The following is a 17,875-nucleotide window of genomic DNA, read 5'->3' as shown; positions in this document are numbered from 1 at the left end:
AAATCCATTTCAATTCTCTCCTTATAACTAAAAAGAAGTATCTTGTCCATCCTAATGAGAAGATGAAATTGGAAGATTGATAGCCGTAGAACGGTGGGAATTAAAAAAATATATTCAGTTTTTCATGCACCAAGTGTAAGGCTCTTCTTAACCAGGCAGAGGGATGGTAGTGACATAAAATAGGAGGTTGGTTTATGGTATTTAGATAAGTTGATGCTCTGATCTGACGAGTTTTAGATAAAAAAAAGTCGGAGATTTCCAAAATGTCAGGCCAACATGTAGACTTGCCAGTGATCCTATGGAATAATGCAATCCGTTGAAAGACATTTCTATGCTTAAATTGTAGCTTTTTACATAACTGTTTAATTCTTAAGACCTTAAAAACATGTGCAATGACAAGATCACATGGGTTCAATTCAAATGACTAATCCTGATCTTTTCATTTTGAAGAGAAAATTATTACACATATTAAAATTTACAACCAAGCTGTCCATTATAAACATTAATTTAAATTTTTAAATAAAACAACCTGCTTTTGCTTTGTCCAATCCGACTTCTATAGCTGTGAACACGTATTGCTTAAAATCATATGCAATCATAAAACTAGGGTTTTGTTTACATGTTGGATATCGTCACTGCTTACATTACAGCGTGACCCAGATTTCAGCATTTAAATTGGGAATCGGTTTGCAGCAACTACAAAAATAAGACCCACATTGTAACAATAACCTTTCACCCCTTCTTATTGTTTTAAAGCAATCAGCAGTTGGTTTTTGCCTTTGTAATTGCTTATGTTTCAGCACATTTTCTTTCTATTGGATAATCCCACTCTGGCACAGTTCCTCATAACCCAGGCATTCTGTTTCAAAACTGTTGCCAACACATCCCGACCAACCAATGGGAATCTTCAACGTCTGTGACCTAAATTCTGGAGTATGAGTAGAAACATACTGTTACTCTGCAAGATGCAAGAACATTTACAAATAATTGCTGGAGAGCTTGATTTGTTGGTCAGTACAAGAAAATATACTCACAAACCATAAATGTTGGCACTTGCAAAGCAAAGACCTGCTTACTTCAGCACTCCAGCTCTCACTCGGCTGCTCGGTTTTTGAAAGTGTCAGGAATATTTGCCTCTCTGATTCCAGGAGTGTAATGGCAATCTGGCAGCCTTGTGATTTAGTTGCTGAGAACTACCCCTTCCTTGCTGAGAACTACCCCTTCCTTGCTGAGAACTACCCCTTCCTTACTGAGAACTACCCCTTCCTTGCTGAGAACTACCCCTTCCTTGCTGAGAACTACCCCTTCCTTGCTGAGAACTACCCCTTCCTTGAGGAAACAAATACAAAACTTATATTTTATCAATTCACTAAAGCACTTAGCTTTGGTTTACCCTCCTACTTCTCTTTTTTTTCCCCCTCTGTGGCATCGTATTGTATCATTTTAGCATCTCTATAAATTAATCCTTGGCCGTGTGTTTGTATTCCACTGGGATTAGTTGTGTTGCAGAGCTGCTCCATTTCTGATAGAGAAGAAACCAGGCTACCATAATGAACTTATCTAAGTTTAATTATGTATTGCTCTATTTGCTTTTCTCAAAATACATTTGTGTTAGTGTCTCTGTCTGTGTTTTAAAAGTAGATTGTGTTTTTTTTCTTCTTCTTTTTAGGTTGCCAACCTGGCATGCTCCATCTCAAACAATGAGGAGGGAGTGAAACTGGTTCGCATGGCAGCATCTCAACTGGAAGTTCTATGCCCACAGGTACCAGGCAATTGCACCCCTGACTTTTACTCAGTTCATTGATAATACAACTCTTTGATGTGTCCTCGTTGTCTCTTACTAGAAACAGCATTGTCAATGTTAAAACTGCAGCTTATAGACAGTGTCTAAAGCATTTTGCAGCACACAGTCGCTCTTACAGTTTTTTCCACCAAATCATCATTTTGATAAAAATACTTTTTTGATCCACTTACAAGCAGTTTAGTATTTTAATACCTGATTTAAAAAACGGAAGATTCCCATCTGCCATGTACAAACCTTGATGGAATGATCAATTGTAGGACAAAATCACAGTCAAACTGGACATGAAACATTGTGTGGGCGTTGTTCCCTTTTTCTCAAATAATTAACTTGAACAATACTGAAATGAAAAATGGGCACAGAACATGCCACTCAAAGACTTCATTTACACCTGGCATTAAAATGTGTTTTGTATCTGGATATAATCTGATCCTGTTTACATTTACACCTGGTATTATGTCTCCAGTGTCCACCTCGCAGATCAGACTGCAGATCTGATCGCTTTCTCCAGCTCACGTCACGTTTGCTAATTTGCATCAGTCCATTAAAACAACAAATAAAGAAAGAACAGAGGATGGTAGCCATCCATGATGTAACTGCTTTGTGTGTTTATGGGCTAATGGTTTGGACCAGTCATGTTTGATTTATTTTATCCGCCCCCATCTAGTTACTGTATTTGGACTGACAACCTAGTTGCATTTATACTTGTGTTCAATGTTGTCACAGTGCGTCCCTGACCAATTGCAGTCCGCCCTCAATGCATCTCGGGTTAATTTTTTTTCTCCACTTTCATGTGGTCAAGCACTATCCGGTTGCAACCCTATCAACCAAATACAGATTTTGATGCCAGTTTTAAATGTAGTTGAAATTGCATAGACAGTGGAAATACCTGCAGTTTGTATTTCCATTTTTATACATACTATATTAACTAAAGTGGACAAGTCAGAAAGAGCAAGGGGAAAATATAAAAACATCAGTACCCTAAGTCTTGTCCATCATTGAGCCCATCTTTTTATACCTCTTACCACCCTAACTACCAGTCCCTCAACTGTACCTTTGAGCCGTGCCAGCTCCCTTCACTATGCTGCCACTGCTCTTTTTAATCTCATCTAATGACTCCCATTCATCCTGAGCTTTGATACCCACAGATGTTTCTACCCCCAAAACAAGCAGCTATTAGTTTTATTTCAATCAATCCTTCAAAACACCCTGTGTCTATAATCACTCCCAGGAATGAATTGGCTTCATACTACAGTCCCAACATCGAGGCGGGAGAGTGGGGGGGCTTCGTGCAATCAACCTATGCAAATGTTGTGGCTCAGGGCTATGCTGTAATGGAGCTTTAATGGCTGTAATTGGGTGATTACAGGTGATTAATGCAGCGTTAGCCCTTGCTGCCAAGCCCAACAGTAAGGTGGCCCAGGACAATATGGATTTGTTCAAGGAGCAGTGGGAGAAGCAGGTTCGCGTCCTCACTGATGCTGTTGATGACATAACATCCATTGATGACTTCCTTTGTGTGTCTGGTAAGTGGTATTCTTCTGCATGGACAAATAAAAATGTACTGTTGGGATGATTTGGATTAGTGATGTGTAAACAGGCGGGGCACTGTTTATTGGTAGACAGCACTTTTGGTCAGAATTAAGATGGATTTGCACAAAGCTTTTAAGACCATTCTTAAGAGGAGGTAAAACTGCTGTAAAGGATCTGTGTTATTTGTCTTTTCTGATGAGAGCCATACATACCAAGGCTGATTGGTTTCCACAGAGGAAAGCACTGAAGCATCAGCAGAACTACGTCTGAAATTGACATCCTGTCCTGTGCGTTAAAGCACACAAATGGTTTGTCAGGCATACCCTTAAAGAGTTCTCATTAAGCATTAAGCAGACTGACTTCTCTCACCTCCAGCCAAGGACAGACTGTAATTTACACAGTGGACATTTGCATTTTACAGGCTCCCATTAATAAGCAGTCTGAGAATTTGTCTTCAGCCCTCTCCAATATACACTTAAGCTTCCCAGTGGTCCTCTTAATTTCATCCCTATGCAAACACACGGGTGTTGCTTAATATATGTATTTTCTCATTTACTCTCATTAAGATGATCCAGGTTTGATTAAAGTGTGTTTCAGATCAACAAATGAAAATGACATTTAAAGTTGAGGCAGGCTGATGGCATGTTTGGAGCAACGTGTTAAACTAATAAGACATATATGCCACTCATAGCATTATGTTCGTTTGTCCCCAGAGAACCACATCCTGGAGGATGTGAATAAGTGTGTCATCGCACTGCAGGAGAAAGATGTTGATGGGTTGGATCGCACTGCCGGGGCGATTCGAGGCCGAGCTGCAAGAGTCGTCCATGTGGTCACTTGTGAAATGGACAACTATGAACCTGGAATCTACACAGAGAAAGTGTTGGAGGCCACCAAGCTCCTCACTAACACAGGTACCATACAAATATATTATTATCCAATTGGAAATCTGCTTCTGCCAAACAGACATGTGCATTTACATGTTCTTAAATCATTTGACTAAGTTTTCATGACTTGGACTTGGACTCACCAGGAGTACTATTGTGGCTTTTTTATTTATTGCACAATGTTTGTTTGTTATGTTATGTGCCTTTGTGTTAGTGATTCTGCACATGCACAATTAAAATTGACTGATAGGGTAGGGTTATTGACTGATATTATATAAAAGTAAAACCTAACTTGCTTTTCAACAATGGATGTGTCCATATTTGTGGATTACACACATAAAACCAGATACAAATTTCCCTGCAGGGATTCCATGTTTTGTCCCAGTGTGACGAGGAACAGGGTTGAACATTCCTCCCAATTTCTTATCTTAATTCCTTCCATGGTCTTTATCAGTGAAACTGGTATCCAGCCTTGAAGGTTTTGGTACTTAATCGCTTATTATGAATGCAGCTCCTAAAGGAGACCTGCTTTTCATTTTTTCAGCGTATTATATAGGTTTTTGTGTCTGTATCAGCCAAGATACTCTGGCATGCCCCCTTATATAGCAGTTGACCAATGACAGTACAGTGGGCCGGCTAGCCAATCAGAGGAGCTGCTGCAATGGACAGTATGAAGAACTGATGTGTTTAGAAAACAAGAGCATGTTAATCTTTTAAACAAATAACACAAATTAAAATGATGAAGCTGAATATGTCTCCTTTAAATGATCTGAACACATCTATCCTAGCCTGCTTAAGTGTTTTTGTCACTGCCTAAGCCACACCCAGATATGAGTGCTGTTTCTTGTTCCTCAGAAGTCTATTTTTAAAAGGCTAGTTCAATCTTTATTGTTACTTGAAACATTAGTCACATTAAATTGCCAAAACAAATTCAGATATGCACTGACTTGGCATAGAAAAGTGTATTTTTCTTCTGTGAAGTTGACTGTTCAGTTATATTATTATTATTGCCGTGAGATCCAACCAGGTCTGACTCTACTGACACTATTTATCTGCACAGCAGGCACTGTTCAGTTGTAGTTGTTGTAGTTCAAGTTGGATTTTAACATAGGCTCAGAGAGGTGACGCTATCTGGAGACACATACTGCTTGTCAGATTCTTTCACACCATGTCAACAGTAAAGTGATGAGATTCAGCTTAAAACTCAACAGTCACTTTTTAATTATAGAATTTCTGACATGCACGTGCATTTGTGTAACAAATGTACAGTAAGTATATGAATAGAAATATGTAAGTATTAGTTTGTTGAACCTGAATCAAGTTTTATGAAACTTTATGAAAAAAAGTTTTATGAAATGCTGCTGGATATTCATGTATGAATTTAGTTGCAAATGCATAAAACATAGACAAATTAAAAACATGAATATATTTCACAACAGAATGAAAACTGAAATCTTGTCTTCATTATGTGACAGAATAAAATATAGTGAAAAGAGTGAACATTTCACAGGGTCTCTACACCAGCACCTATTTGAATTTTCCCACACAAGCCTGCAGGTTATCAACAACCTGTGAGCACAAAACCCTGGTCCCCTGTGTTTCTTACTCCTGCTGTTCTCTGCATCCTTACATCCATTCCTCTCCCACGAAGGCCCAGCTGAATCCTGAATCTAAATTTTAATCCTCAATCAGAAATACTATTATTGCAGATGTGCTGCTGGAGAGCCCTCTGGAGCTGTTGTTAAAATTCATGTCCTCTGGGACAGCTTTGTGATTCCTTCTATTGGAAAATGGGATCTATTTCCTTCATCATTTCCCATATTTGCCCTGCAACCATATAAGGCAGTCAATAGATCAATAGAACAAATTTCCTTTTGTCAACATTAGACGTGGAAGAGATGTAAATTCTCACTTTATTGCCATTGCTTACACAAACCTACTGCCTCTGTGTTGGCTGTATGAAAATAACGGGGTTGTTGTCGGTAGGTTTATGCAAGGTATTGTTCTGTGTGTCTTCAAGTTTTATTTCAAATATTAATGTGACACATGCTATGCTTCACTCAAGGCATATTAATAGTTTGTCTTATAAACTGCTTTCTTTACTTCTGTACCTTTTTCTCTGAGTTTATGGAGTGGATTTTCATTTGTGTTTCTTTTCTCTTTTGTTTTTCCATTCTTCTTCCAACCTTTCATCTCACCCTCCTTCAGTCATGCCACGGTTCACCGAGCAAGTGGAGTGTGCGGTGGAGGCCTTGAGTTCAAATCCTTCACAACCTGTGGACGAGAACGAGTTCATTGACGCATCCCGTCTGGTGTATGATGGCATTCGCGACATCCGCAAGGCTGTCCTCATGATCCGAGTAAGTTGCACAGTTTTTTTCCCCCCTCCATTTTTCAAACATGACTCTTGAGCTCATCGCAGTGTGAAAATCAGTTTTTAATCTTTAATGATGTCATCTGCTCTTCCCTAATCCATTTGCATTATCTACCTTTTTTGTCCCTGGAGCATGGAGTGAGTTTTAAATGTGTTGAGTAAATAATTCTCTTTTATTTCTGGATGTTTTTGCACGTATAGCAAGGTTTCCTTTTGATCACATTCAGAAGCTGCAACGCCCTAAAAGAAACACAAACCCTGTGTAAAGATAAACATTCATTATTCATGGGCAGTATTCATTTTGATGTGGTTTAATTTGAAGTGTTTCAACACAGGTCACAACATTGTAACAGTGCTTGGTTATAGTAGTTTAATGTGTGTGTGAATGTATAATATGGCTCTTGGTCTTGGAGCACCAGATGCTGTTTTTAATGGTATGTGAGAAACTGTATATGCGTGCAGCCCTAGAAGCCAATGATTAACTTGTCTCAGGCAAGAGCCGACCTAATTGACCAGACTTGCAATCTAGTCTAACAGTCTTAGTTGTCTGTGGGTTAATGGCCTTTGCTTGAGTAGAAGTATAACTGAGACAGATGGTGGATGGGTACCACTGAAGCGTTATGTAAGTGACTGACAACAAAATGCACTGTAGCGAGAAATTGATAGTTCTTAAGATGGTATAGTTTAACTAGTAAGTAAGTTGATTTGTCTAAACTGCTCCTCATGTCCAACAGTACCCAATTATGTATTTACTGCGATGAGTTACAATGTGCTGGTTGGTTGTATTATGCCCTCTTCCATTATTTTCAACACTTTAATTTGAATCGTTGGTCTTGACAGCACATTTTGTGTTGACAGTAGTGCTCTAAAACTAAGCATGGGCTCTCATTAATAATGCTGCACAGACATAGACAAAAACCAAATGAGAGGGAGACCATTATGCAGTATTTGCATTATAATAAGCAATTGATTTAAGATGGGGGTTTTAATTAGCATTTTTTAGTCGGACTGAGAAATACATTCAATATCCATCTGCCCCAGCTCGGCTCTTGTTATCCAGAATGATTAAGCTGAAAACACTGGACCCGTGGGGCGGGCTGAGTGGGCTGAACTATGTGGGTGGGTGTGTGTGTAGGTGTGCATATGTGTTTAAAGAAACCTGAGGATTTATGAAAAATCTTGCTTATTTATAATTAATCTGTCAGATTCAGTTGGCCATTAAGTGAGAGCAGGAGATAGCAATGAGGCTCAACTCAGACTTCATCCATTATCTAAAGTGAAAAATGATCCAGTTTCCCGAGATTTTTGGTCAGGTGTGAGAGGTAATCATCACCGGTTTAGAGGTGATTATTTAGCTGATCATTTAGCGGCAAATGGTTATTGAATTCCCAACAGCATCTACACAGTAATCTCTTAATGCTTAACGTCAATTGCTGTTGTTTGGGATGAGATCAGAGAAATGGATCAAAAAACATAATGCTTTGTTTGGCTGAACAGTCCCTTAATGGCACAGGTCATATGTGAAACTAGGAACGTTGAGCAATGAGTCCAAAGAGATCTCAAATATTGCAAATCAGCTGGAGAACACTATGATACAACTTCTCTACAGGGCAAGTCCACACAAACGCACAAGAACACACTCTCTATCCATCTTTCTATAAACCCTCATTGCTCGCACTGCACAGTGACCTACTATTAAATCAGAACAGACAAGTGTGTGGCTTGGGCTACTTAAGATAGACAAGTCTTTAACCTCTCTAAGTGGTGCAGACACAGTCTATGTTGGTGGTCAGGACCCTCTCCTCACCCACAGTCACATCACAGAAAATGCCTCCCAGACATTGAACTGTCTCAAAGTCAGCAAGATGCTGACAGGAAGATACAGGGGACAGCTGTCGTTACCTTGTGATTTGTGAAGTACGTTACACCACAAGGTGTTTCTCCCGGCTGTGTCCCCAAAAAAAGAAAGTGCTCTTCTCACAGATGTAATGAGCAGAATGTCAAAGAAAAACAATGAGGGTTTTTACTCTGTCCATGTACATCAGCAGGCAGAAAAGCTAGATAAGATTTTCCAGTCATGAAACTGTGACTTTAACTATGCTGTTGTTTTCTTTTATTATTGCACAGCTACTGTCTGGTTATGTTTTGCACTTTGTGTTAATTAGACATGATCTAATACCAGAATCGTAAATGTCCCGTATATTGATGAAAATGTTTGGTTGGGCATCAGCAAGTACGCAATTTCTTCTGCTGATCCAATAGCGTGTGTATTTGTTGAAACTGGATAATACAGAAATGTTCTTTTCCTGGAAGTCAATTCTTCTCTACTGCTCCACAAAAGCGGTTGTACTGTACTGCCACTGGCAAGCACTGCTTTTTAACGGCAGAGAGGAGATTTCCAGTAGTGTAGCATTAGCCAGAGCTAGCTTAAATGTCAGCATTATTTCACACTGGAAATTCCCACAAGTAAAACAGCGACGTGTGCAATTTCTAAGACTTCAGTTTCGAGGGGTGGCACTTGTGTTGTTCGATTAGAACACCAATGACCTCCATACAAAATTTGAAAGGGGTTTAAACTGACCCAGGCCATACGACAATAAATCACTTCCGTACAGGGTTGGTAGAATACAGCTGTTAAAATTAGTTGTACTAGTTATTTTTAAAATGTACTGGTATCTGATCTTAAGTCATTATCGGTCGATGCCCAAAGTCCAGGTGTCTGTATCGTGAAGGGAAAAATGGTATTAGAACCCCTCTAGTGGGTGGATCCAGGTGAAACTGGGTATTTCAGCTTCCAGAGTCACACTGGAGTTGCTGGACGTTACTTTGCCTAATCATGAAAAGAAGTATTAAGATTTCATTTACTGTGGCATCATTTACCTCGTCAACACTTCATTTTATTAAACAGCATAACTGCTGTTGCTTCTCTACAGCAATTTACCATTGGGTACTCACCATGAACTATCATTTCAGAGCCTCCCACGTCCACAGGTTATCTGTTGCACAGGCCACAGCAGGTGATATCTCTGCCCCACTGAACAGCATTGTCTGGGTTGAAAGAGATGCCTATGAGTCACTACAGCTTTGTAGCTTTCTGAAACCGTACCCCCATTCCCTTGAGAACAAGAGCATCTCTACATTGCATAAAGGAGTGTAAGGTTGTTCAGAGACCTTCAGCTATTTTTAGATGTGACGGTTCCAAATCCATTACAGAAGAGATGTATTGAGACAGCTTGATAAGCACAAGTAACCGCAGAGGTGTGATAATGCTCCGTAATCTGTCCACATCATCTTTCCTGTGCCCATATCACAACGAAATACATTTTCCCGTCAGTCAGTGTTGGATTTTCACAGTAAGCATGAGCTGTTGGGATGGATTTTTTTTTTAGTATTAATATTTATGGGGAATTAGTTGCTCGTGTCTTGTTTTGCATTCAATGTTAGGGAAGAGGTGAAGAATTGGAGATGAAGTAGCGACACTCTAGAAGAAGGCCACTCATGCCTTACCCGTTTTCTTTTCTTTTTTTTTACAGAGAGCGACAGATGGAACTCTGAAGCGTTTTGCTCCTAATGTGTTTCATACCAGCCCGTACCTTCATTTTCCCTCTCAAAATGCACAGGCAGCACGTTACACTTGATTTGCGAATACATTTAGACTTTGCAGTTTCTAGTACCATGGGGTACTATAGGGAAGAAGACATTTATCTGACCCTGCTGTGACTCGTAGTGCCAAGGCATTTCTCATTGTTAATAAACAGACTGCTTATTTAATAGTGCTCAAAAGGCTTTGGTATGCCAGCATTATTTTATGTTCATTACGCAAAGCTTACTGCTTTTTCTTTGACCAATTCTCCCTTTTCTACCCTTTCTCTTGTTGCCCCTCCCCACCCTATACATTTGGCTCTTTTGATCCGTCTCCCCTCCTGTACCCTTCCTTTAATACGTCCCCCCTCTCTGTTGTGCCATTACAGACTCCAGAGGAGTTGGACGACTCCGACTTTGAAACGGAGGACTTTGATGTTCGCAGCAGGACCAGCGTGCAGACAGAGGATGACCAGCTTATTGCTGGCCAGAGTGCACGGGTAAGTTGTAAATTGCTTCTCGTAGTATTTACAGATATTACTGAGTCTAATGCCCTGCCTCTTAATATGGCATCAATGATAGCTTGTGAGAAATGGGAGATAAGTGCAAAAGAAATATACATATTGAACGTACAGTACGTATTTAGGTGATTCATTCACTAGTGGCCCACAGAATTGAAGCTTAGTTGAGGATAGTTGAATATTGGCTTACAAGTTTTAATATATGTTCAGTTATTGAGTTGAATATTGCCATTCAACTTGATTAAATTAATGTTTGACAATGTAGTGGAAAATGTAAACACTGTACAATAAAATACATTACAGTTTGATGCCATATACATTAGGCTGTAGAACAGTACTCATAATTTTTAGATTTATTAGAATTCAGATTAATTTATGATCCTTTTGTAACAGTACACTCATGTTAATGTACCAGACAGTTTTTCTTTCAAAATGCCCCACCCTCCTACGCTATTGATCATCCACAGTTGGCATGTTACCAACACAGAATATGAGACCCAAGTATTTTTATAAAGTAATTCATTTTTACAGCTTATACAACAGCATATCAATTTGACTCACACCCTCCGTCAGTTGGGAAACACTGCAGTGGTATACTTCAGACTCTAGAAAGATATCAGAGTTATGATCTTCTCATGATCTCCTCCCTCCTGTTTAATACATGCAGTGACTCTCGAGTAGCCACAGTGAATTCATCTCAATCAGCATTTTAGAGTTATTTCAATTATCCCCACATTCTGTTTTGTGTGTGAACCAGTGTTAGGCGACATGTTGAAAGCTACCTGAGAAGACTCACAATAGATCATGAGATGCCAGGCGTTTGAATGTATTTGAGGGGGAGGAGGGGACAACTCTGAGTGATTTACAATCCTAAATGGAATAGAGTAATAATTTAATCTTGAAAATATCTAATGGGCGAATGATGATTCAGTACATTTCCACCATGGTGTTTTTTTATTTTTTCAGATGGGGGTGTTTTTTCATCTTTGCACTCGCCTGAACAGCTTTACTGAAGCTTAGTTGAGGGTCTTATTTACCAGTAAGGGAATAAACGCTCCTGTGATGATATTTGATTTCATGCTCTCACGTGTCTCAGCCCTCCTCAGCCTCTCAACCTCATTCACTGAATGTCTGACTTCCTTTTTTGAAACTGTCCATAGAACATTCAGCCAGGATGAATAGAAATGCTGCTAAACACGCTTGCCGATGATATTAATTACTGCTAAACAAATGCTTTATATTTATCTTTTTCTTTGGCCCAAAGCTCCGAGATCAATGTAATTTCCTTTTTTCAGGAGAGGTTGTATATTTCTAAGTTACTGTGAACCCCATTTGGATCCTTTATATTGCAGTTTTGTACAACACCTACCTATGTAACATATAACGGAATGTTTTAATAAGAACTGAGCATTATAACCTTCATAAGGGAGTAGTATGGTAGTTCAGGTGAACATAAAGTGTCCAGAGAGTATAGTTAGAACTCAAACTAGGAACACAGCAGTGTTGCACTATATAGTCCAACTGTGGCTCGGGTTCTTGCCTGGCAAGAAAACTATTGTGCATCCATGGAAACCATAGGGAATGATGTAAAACAAAAAGCCCCGGAGACACAGAAATGGCCTCACTCACAGTATGTTGATGTATAGTGTGCTAACCCACCACATTTTCCATAATTCCTCCTTCAGGCTATCATGGCCCAGTTGCCCCAGGAGCAGAGGGCGCAGATTGCAGAACAGGTGGCTAGCTTCCAAGAAGAGAAGAGCAAGCTGGATGCCGAGGTATCCAAGTGGGATGACAGCGGCAATGACATCATTGTGTTGGCCAAGCAGATGTGCATGATCATGATGGAGATGACAGACTTCACCAGGTGAGTTTTGACTGACAACCTCGTTCCCTCCCACAGCCAAAGTTTAGATATGTTCCTGGCCTTACAATTCATCTTAATTAATGATTTATACATTTTAAATAATCACTTTGATTGATGTCGGCCAAAATTTAGTCTGTGTATTTGTCCTTTTTTATATATATATATATATATATATATATATGCCGTCTTAACTTCTCCTCACATTAATATTACTCTAGTTGTGCAATTCAAGCAAAATGCCTGCAAGACAGAACACATGTTTAAGTTAAGCCTGTGTCAAATACACCCAACATCGTCCAATAAGCTTACTTTTGTTTCCAAGCACTTGCCCATATCTGCACAATGCTATGCATCCAGTAAAATACTACTATTCATGCATCAATGCTCTTCATTTTCCTTAAGCAGCACTGTAGGTAGGATTTTCTTCTTGATTATTTTTCCATCCTTCCCTAATCTTAATATGCACAACCATAAGCAGTGCATCAAATCTCCCTCTCTCTGTGGTTCATGAATACAGCTGGGTGAGCACTGTAAATCTTAAACGCAGAGCTGCTACAGGGTGGCCTTATCCGCCCGTGTCAGTGGTTTGCTGAGACAATAAAGATGGCAGAGAAATGGTTGGAAAACCATCTCCAGAATCATAATGTGTCCTGCTATAATATGAAACATCTTTGCTGGAAATACTCCTACAAAATCGGCCTCTACTAAAAGAAGAATGTGTGGAAGATTCTGTGGTTTCAAGCTGTCAGTATTTTCAGGAAACTCACAAACTTGGTTCATATTTAACTATCGATTTAAAGCCGATACGATTTCTAATGTAACCCAAAAAAAAATATTTAAGAGGGATTAAAAATGTTTAGATTTTAATCAAAATCACATGGGTATAATAAGAATAAGAAGTCCTTTATTAGTCCCACAATGGGGACATTTTTCATTTCAAACAAAATGTGACCAAATGCCAACAAAGAGGTATCACCCTCGCCAAAACATAAACAGAGGCTTGTCACTCCAAAATTAATTGTTACTCTACTGTAATTGTTTTATTTTCTTAGGCACTATTCATAAACCTCTTAAGAATCATAACAGAATATAACAGACATCAGACATTATAACTATTAAAAATAATGCATCTGAATTCTTTCCCCTTGACATATTAGTTCGGTAATCCCTCTTGTGTTGATAGACAAGTGTAATGAACTCTTGGTGCTTTTAGCAATGCAGTGTACTTAGATTCTCAAGCTCTCACAGAGCTTCCTGCTGCCCCATGCTTCTTGCTCAGCAGCTTTAAAATCCTACTGGTTTTCTCCTCTGGCAGGCCTTTGCCAAAGAAAGTGACACTGATAAACCAGACTTTTATACACTCCAGGAAAAATATAGTAATGAATATTGTTTTTGGTAAAGGAAATTTGAGATCTGATCACTTTGGGACGCATGCAGCCACATTCTTTAGCTGTGAGGTACCACCTACACAAGTATTTTTACACTTCTCAGTACCCATACATTGAATTATTTGTGGCCACGATAGCAGCACTCACAGACAGTTTTGATTTCCTTTTTTTCCTTTTTTCCCCCAAATGGGAAATATCTTATTTCATTGTTAAGCTACTAGCATTGATTCGCTCAGCCTCTCCTGGCTCCACTCTCTCCTCTCCATCTTTCCTTCTCAAACACAACGATATTGACAGCACACATCTTTAATACTCATGTGATTGCGAACAGAAATGGTGTACATGTTTATTTGCATATAGAACGGGGGACATCCGGTCACAAGAGACTCATTCAGGACACATTCTATTGCTAGGTGTGAACAGACGTTCTTAGAGCTGAACATTTTTGATTGGATCTCTCAGGGCAGACGTTAGTACCACGTCTTAACAGGGCCATAAAGGCGTCATCAGTGTTGACTGACTTGAGGGAAGTCACACCTCTTGTGGAGCCATTAACACCCTAACAATCATTGAGGTCATATACAGTATGAGTCATTGGAGTCACAAATCCAAGAGATCCCACTATATTGGCATTAAGGAGGCCCCATGTTGTGCTGTTTTTGATTTTTTTACACTGAACCAAACAAGTTGGCATCTTATCTCTCTGCAAGATTTTTTTATTTTTCTTATGATAATACACTGGCCTTCAGGATGTAGAAGCATGGCGAGTAATCCAATCACCAGTGGACAGCTCTAAGTACAAGTGTAAAAACACAGAAGACGCATCGAGGATACATTTGAGATCAGATCACTCACCACATACAGAGGTCATAAGAGACTCATGTGGCCACGTTCTTTAGCTGTATGAACCCAAATGTGTCCCGGGCCACCTTGAAGGACAATCTGCTCAGCTGACTTCCTCTGGTTCACAACTAGATTTCATAATGAACCGACAGGAATCAACCAATTTTTTTTTTATACTTCTCAGTCTTTTCCATACATTGATTTATTTGTGGTCACTAAAACAATATTAACATTGACCGCCACATATTGTTATTCTGTTGTTTTTTATTATTTCAAAGGGGTAAAATCTTATTTCATTGCAGATTTGTTTACATTGATTCACTCACTCACTCACTCTCTTTCACTCTCTCTCTTTCTCTCTCTCTCTTTCTCGCTGACTATGGCCCCGTCTATCATTGTCAGACAGCTAAAAACAGCAACACATTTGTTCTTTGAAAACAGCAATGATGTACGTGTTTATTTGCATATAGAGCGGGGAGGCAAGATCTGATCAAAAGTTGTCACTCATGTGGAGACACATACTGCACGGGTTATGGAGTAGTGAGTGGGAATAAGTAGCCTCTTGGAGAAAAGTTTGGGCTGTAAAAGGCCAAATTTGGTTTCCTATTTTGGTTTTTATTTTACTGCAGGAAGCTCTGTTATATTGTATTTTATTCTTAAAACATGATTTGGATCTGTCATGACAATTTAAGACTGTTTCTATAGCAATCACAGCAAAGACTCTATTAACTCAATGCGTCACTGGATACAAATGTAAAATGTCAGTAAAATAAACAATATTCCAGAGTAAAGTTTAGAGAGTAAGAAGAACAGATATCAGTCTGACCTCCTCCCCCTGCTGCTGCTGTGATTCACTGTCTGCAGATGGAGAAGGTGGGGTCACTGGATTGTCTCAGACAGTAGCTAAGCTAACATCTGCCCATGCCAGAGTGGTACTAGAACAGCCACATTACCACCAAACCCAGGGCAGACACCGCTTAGTGTTCATTTTGGCTCTTTTCATACATGTTTTAACTGTAAAGAAATTAAGTGTGTGTGTGTGTGTGTGTGTGTGTGTGTGTGTGTGTGTGTGTGTGTGTGTGTGTGTGTGTGTGTGTGTGTGTGTGTGTGTGTGTGTGTGTGTGTGTGTGTGTGTGTGTGTGTGTGTGTGTGTGTTGAATTTGGTCTGTACTAGACTTAACCAGCATGATGGGGTTTGGTAAAATATGATGGGAGATTGGACAAAATGGGTGTAAATATAACTTTTCGACAAGTTTGTTGAACAATTCTTTTCAAAATTACAAAGTACTTAATTGGCCTTTCACTTTTTATTGCACTCCCAGTAAAAAGTGTACTTGTTGTGAACTCAGGTTTTCTTCACTTCACCATGGCCACCACGACCTCTCCGCCCAGCTCGCTCTGTATGCATGTTTTTGGGAATGCACTGCAGTCGCGCCTCGGGCAGAGAGAGGAGGGCAAACAAGGCTTCCTATTAAAATATGGCCAGTTATATATATCAAGGAAATGGAAATAATACAAGCCTGTCTCAAAGGCCGGCTACCGTTTGCAGTTGAGTTAAATGAAGGTCCTGGTCACTATTTGAGGACATGTGGTGATAAAGTAGCCACCTGGACTTCAATGAGCAGCCGATGCTCTGATTTTAATGCCAGTTTTGAACCGACTTACTTAGAGCTGTCCACTTGTGATCTGATCACCCATGACTCATGTTAATGCCAGGTACGAACAGGGCCAAAGTGTTACCGGGCTTTAAGTGTACACATGGATGCAGTTTAATAAAACACACACAAATCATGACCCCAACAACTCTACAGGTGCCAACGGCTGCGTAGGTTAAATGTCTGTAGCCCTGTTCAGACCAAATTATGCTGTTTATTTAACCTGTCTTTAGTCTGACTATATACTGATGGGTCCACTGTCGATGTGTTTTGTGTGTGCGTTGGTGTGTGTCAATTTGAGAGAGGGACAGAGAGAAAGCAGAGCCAGGAGCGGCTGAGTGAATCTATGTGAGTCACATAGCTTTACAATGAAATAAGATTTTACCCTTTTGAAAAAAATCTGAATAAATGTACAAGCATGTAAAAGCATTTTGATTTACCCTGACCTCCAAATATGGTCTGAGTGATCAGAACTTAGAGCTGTCCACTTGTGAACAGGTTACAGGTTTTTCAGATGAGAGGTAAAACATATTCAAGAACCTTAATTTCACATGCTTTGTATTGCACAATATGAATATAATATATTAGAAATATGATCTGGATTACTGAGATTTGTTTTATTGAACAGCATTTCTATGCGTCTGTGTGAGCAGCTCATGCTGTGAAAATGTGTTTGTGTATGTGGAGGATGTGAGGACATTTTAACTGGTTGAATATATTTGCGCCTGACTATTTGTATGACTGTCTTTTTAAAATTTCAAGTGAATTACTCAGAGGACATTTTGTGCCTGACTCTGAGTCACATCCGCAATGATGATGAAATTCTGCCACTCTGCCTTCATCCTCTGAATGGGTCAAAGATCCTGTCTCCTCGGCCAAAGAAGTACAACTCTGGAGCGCGGCAGCAGAGTTAAAAATAATAACACAGCCAGGCTTTAACTGAGGTTACACAGAACCCTGCAATTTGTAATTTGCTTCCTATTCATCCAAATAATAAAAAATGAATAGCTCTTTTTTATATTACAACCTCTATAGACACGGATGTAAATGAAATGTAAATGATGCTGCTTCCATCTTAGGGCTGTTGATAATTTTTAACAGATGGCATCAGTTGTGTGAGTTGTCAAGCACTCCAAGGAAGCTTGTTTTTAGTTGTTTTTAATTTCTCGAAAACAATATTTTAATTGTTTGTTATATTTACCCTGTGATGTACACAACCGTAAGCTTTAATATCTTTGACCTTAGAGATGTCAATATGGCCAGAATGGTTATTCGTAATTGAAACAGAGTTTCTAGAAGAAACCCAAGGGAAAGGATTTTCTTTTGCTTGTGTTATCAGTGCAGTTACTCTGGAGAGTTTGCTAATTTATGGGCTAATACTGGAACTTTTTATGTGGCACACTCAGACTGTGGATTGCAGTCTA

The 17,875-nt window shown here is 39.4% G+C and overlaps 1 protein-coding gene across 3 annotated transcripts in view; it reads left to right on the top strand.

Annotated features, from left to right (window-relative positions):
* Nucleotides 1-17,875, top strand: part of ctnna1 (catenin (cadherin-associated protein), alpha 1) — a 71,457-nt gene that overhangs the window by 38,288 nt on the left and 15,294 nt on the right. For all 3 annotated transcript variants that reach the window (XM_034598718.1, XM_034598719.1, XM_034598720.1), the window contains exons 10-15: nucleotides 1,670-1,762; nucleotides 3,171-3,327; nucleotides 4,048-4,248; nucleotides 6,430-6,581; nucleotides 10,567-10,677; nucleotides 12,384-12,565. In XM_034598718.1, the coding sequence (XP_034454609.1) occupies nucleotides 1,670-1,762; nucleotides 3,171-3,327; nucleotides 4,048-4,248; nucleotides 6,430-6,581; nucleotides 10,567-10,677; nucleotides 12,384-12,565 (896 nt within the window). The remainder of the gene's footprint in view (nucleotides 1-1,669; nucleotides 1,763-3,170; nucleotides 3,328-4,047; nucleotides 4,249-6,429; nucleotides 6,582-10,566; nucleotides 10,678-12,383; nucleotides 12,566-17,875) is intronic.

The sequence above is a fragment of the Hippoglossus hippoglossus genome, chromosome 10 (assembly GCF_009819705.1).
Source record: "Hippoglossus hippoglossus isolate fHipHip1 chromosome 10, fHipHip1.pri, whole genome shotgun sequence".
In the NCBI taxonomy this organism is placed as follows: Eukaryota; Metazoa; Chordata; class Actinopteri; order Pleuronectiformes; family Pleuronectidae; genus Hippoglossus; species Hippoglossus hippoglossus.
Note: the sequence above shows the minus strand (reverse complement) of the source record. Positions and strands in the feature narration are given on the sequence as shown.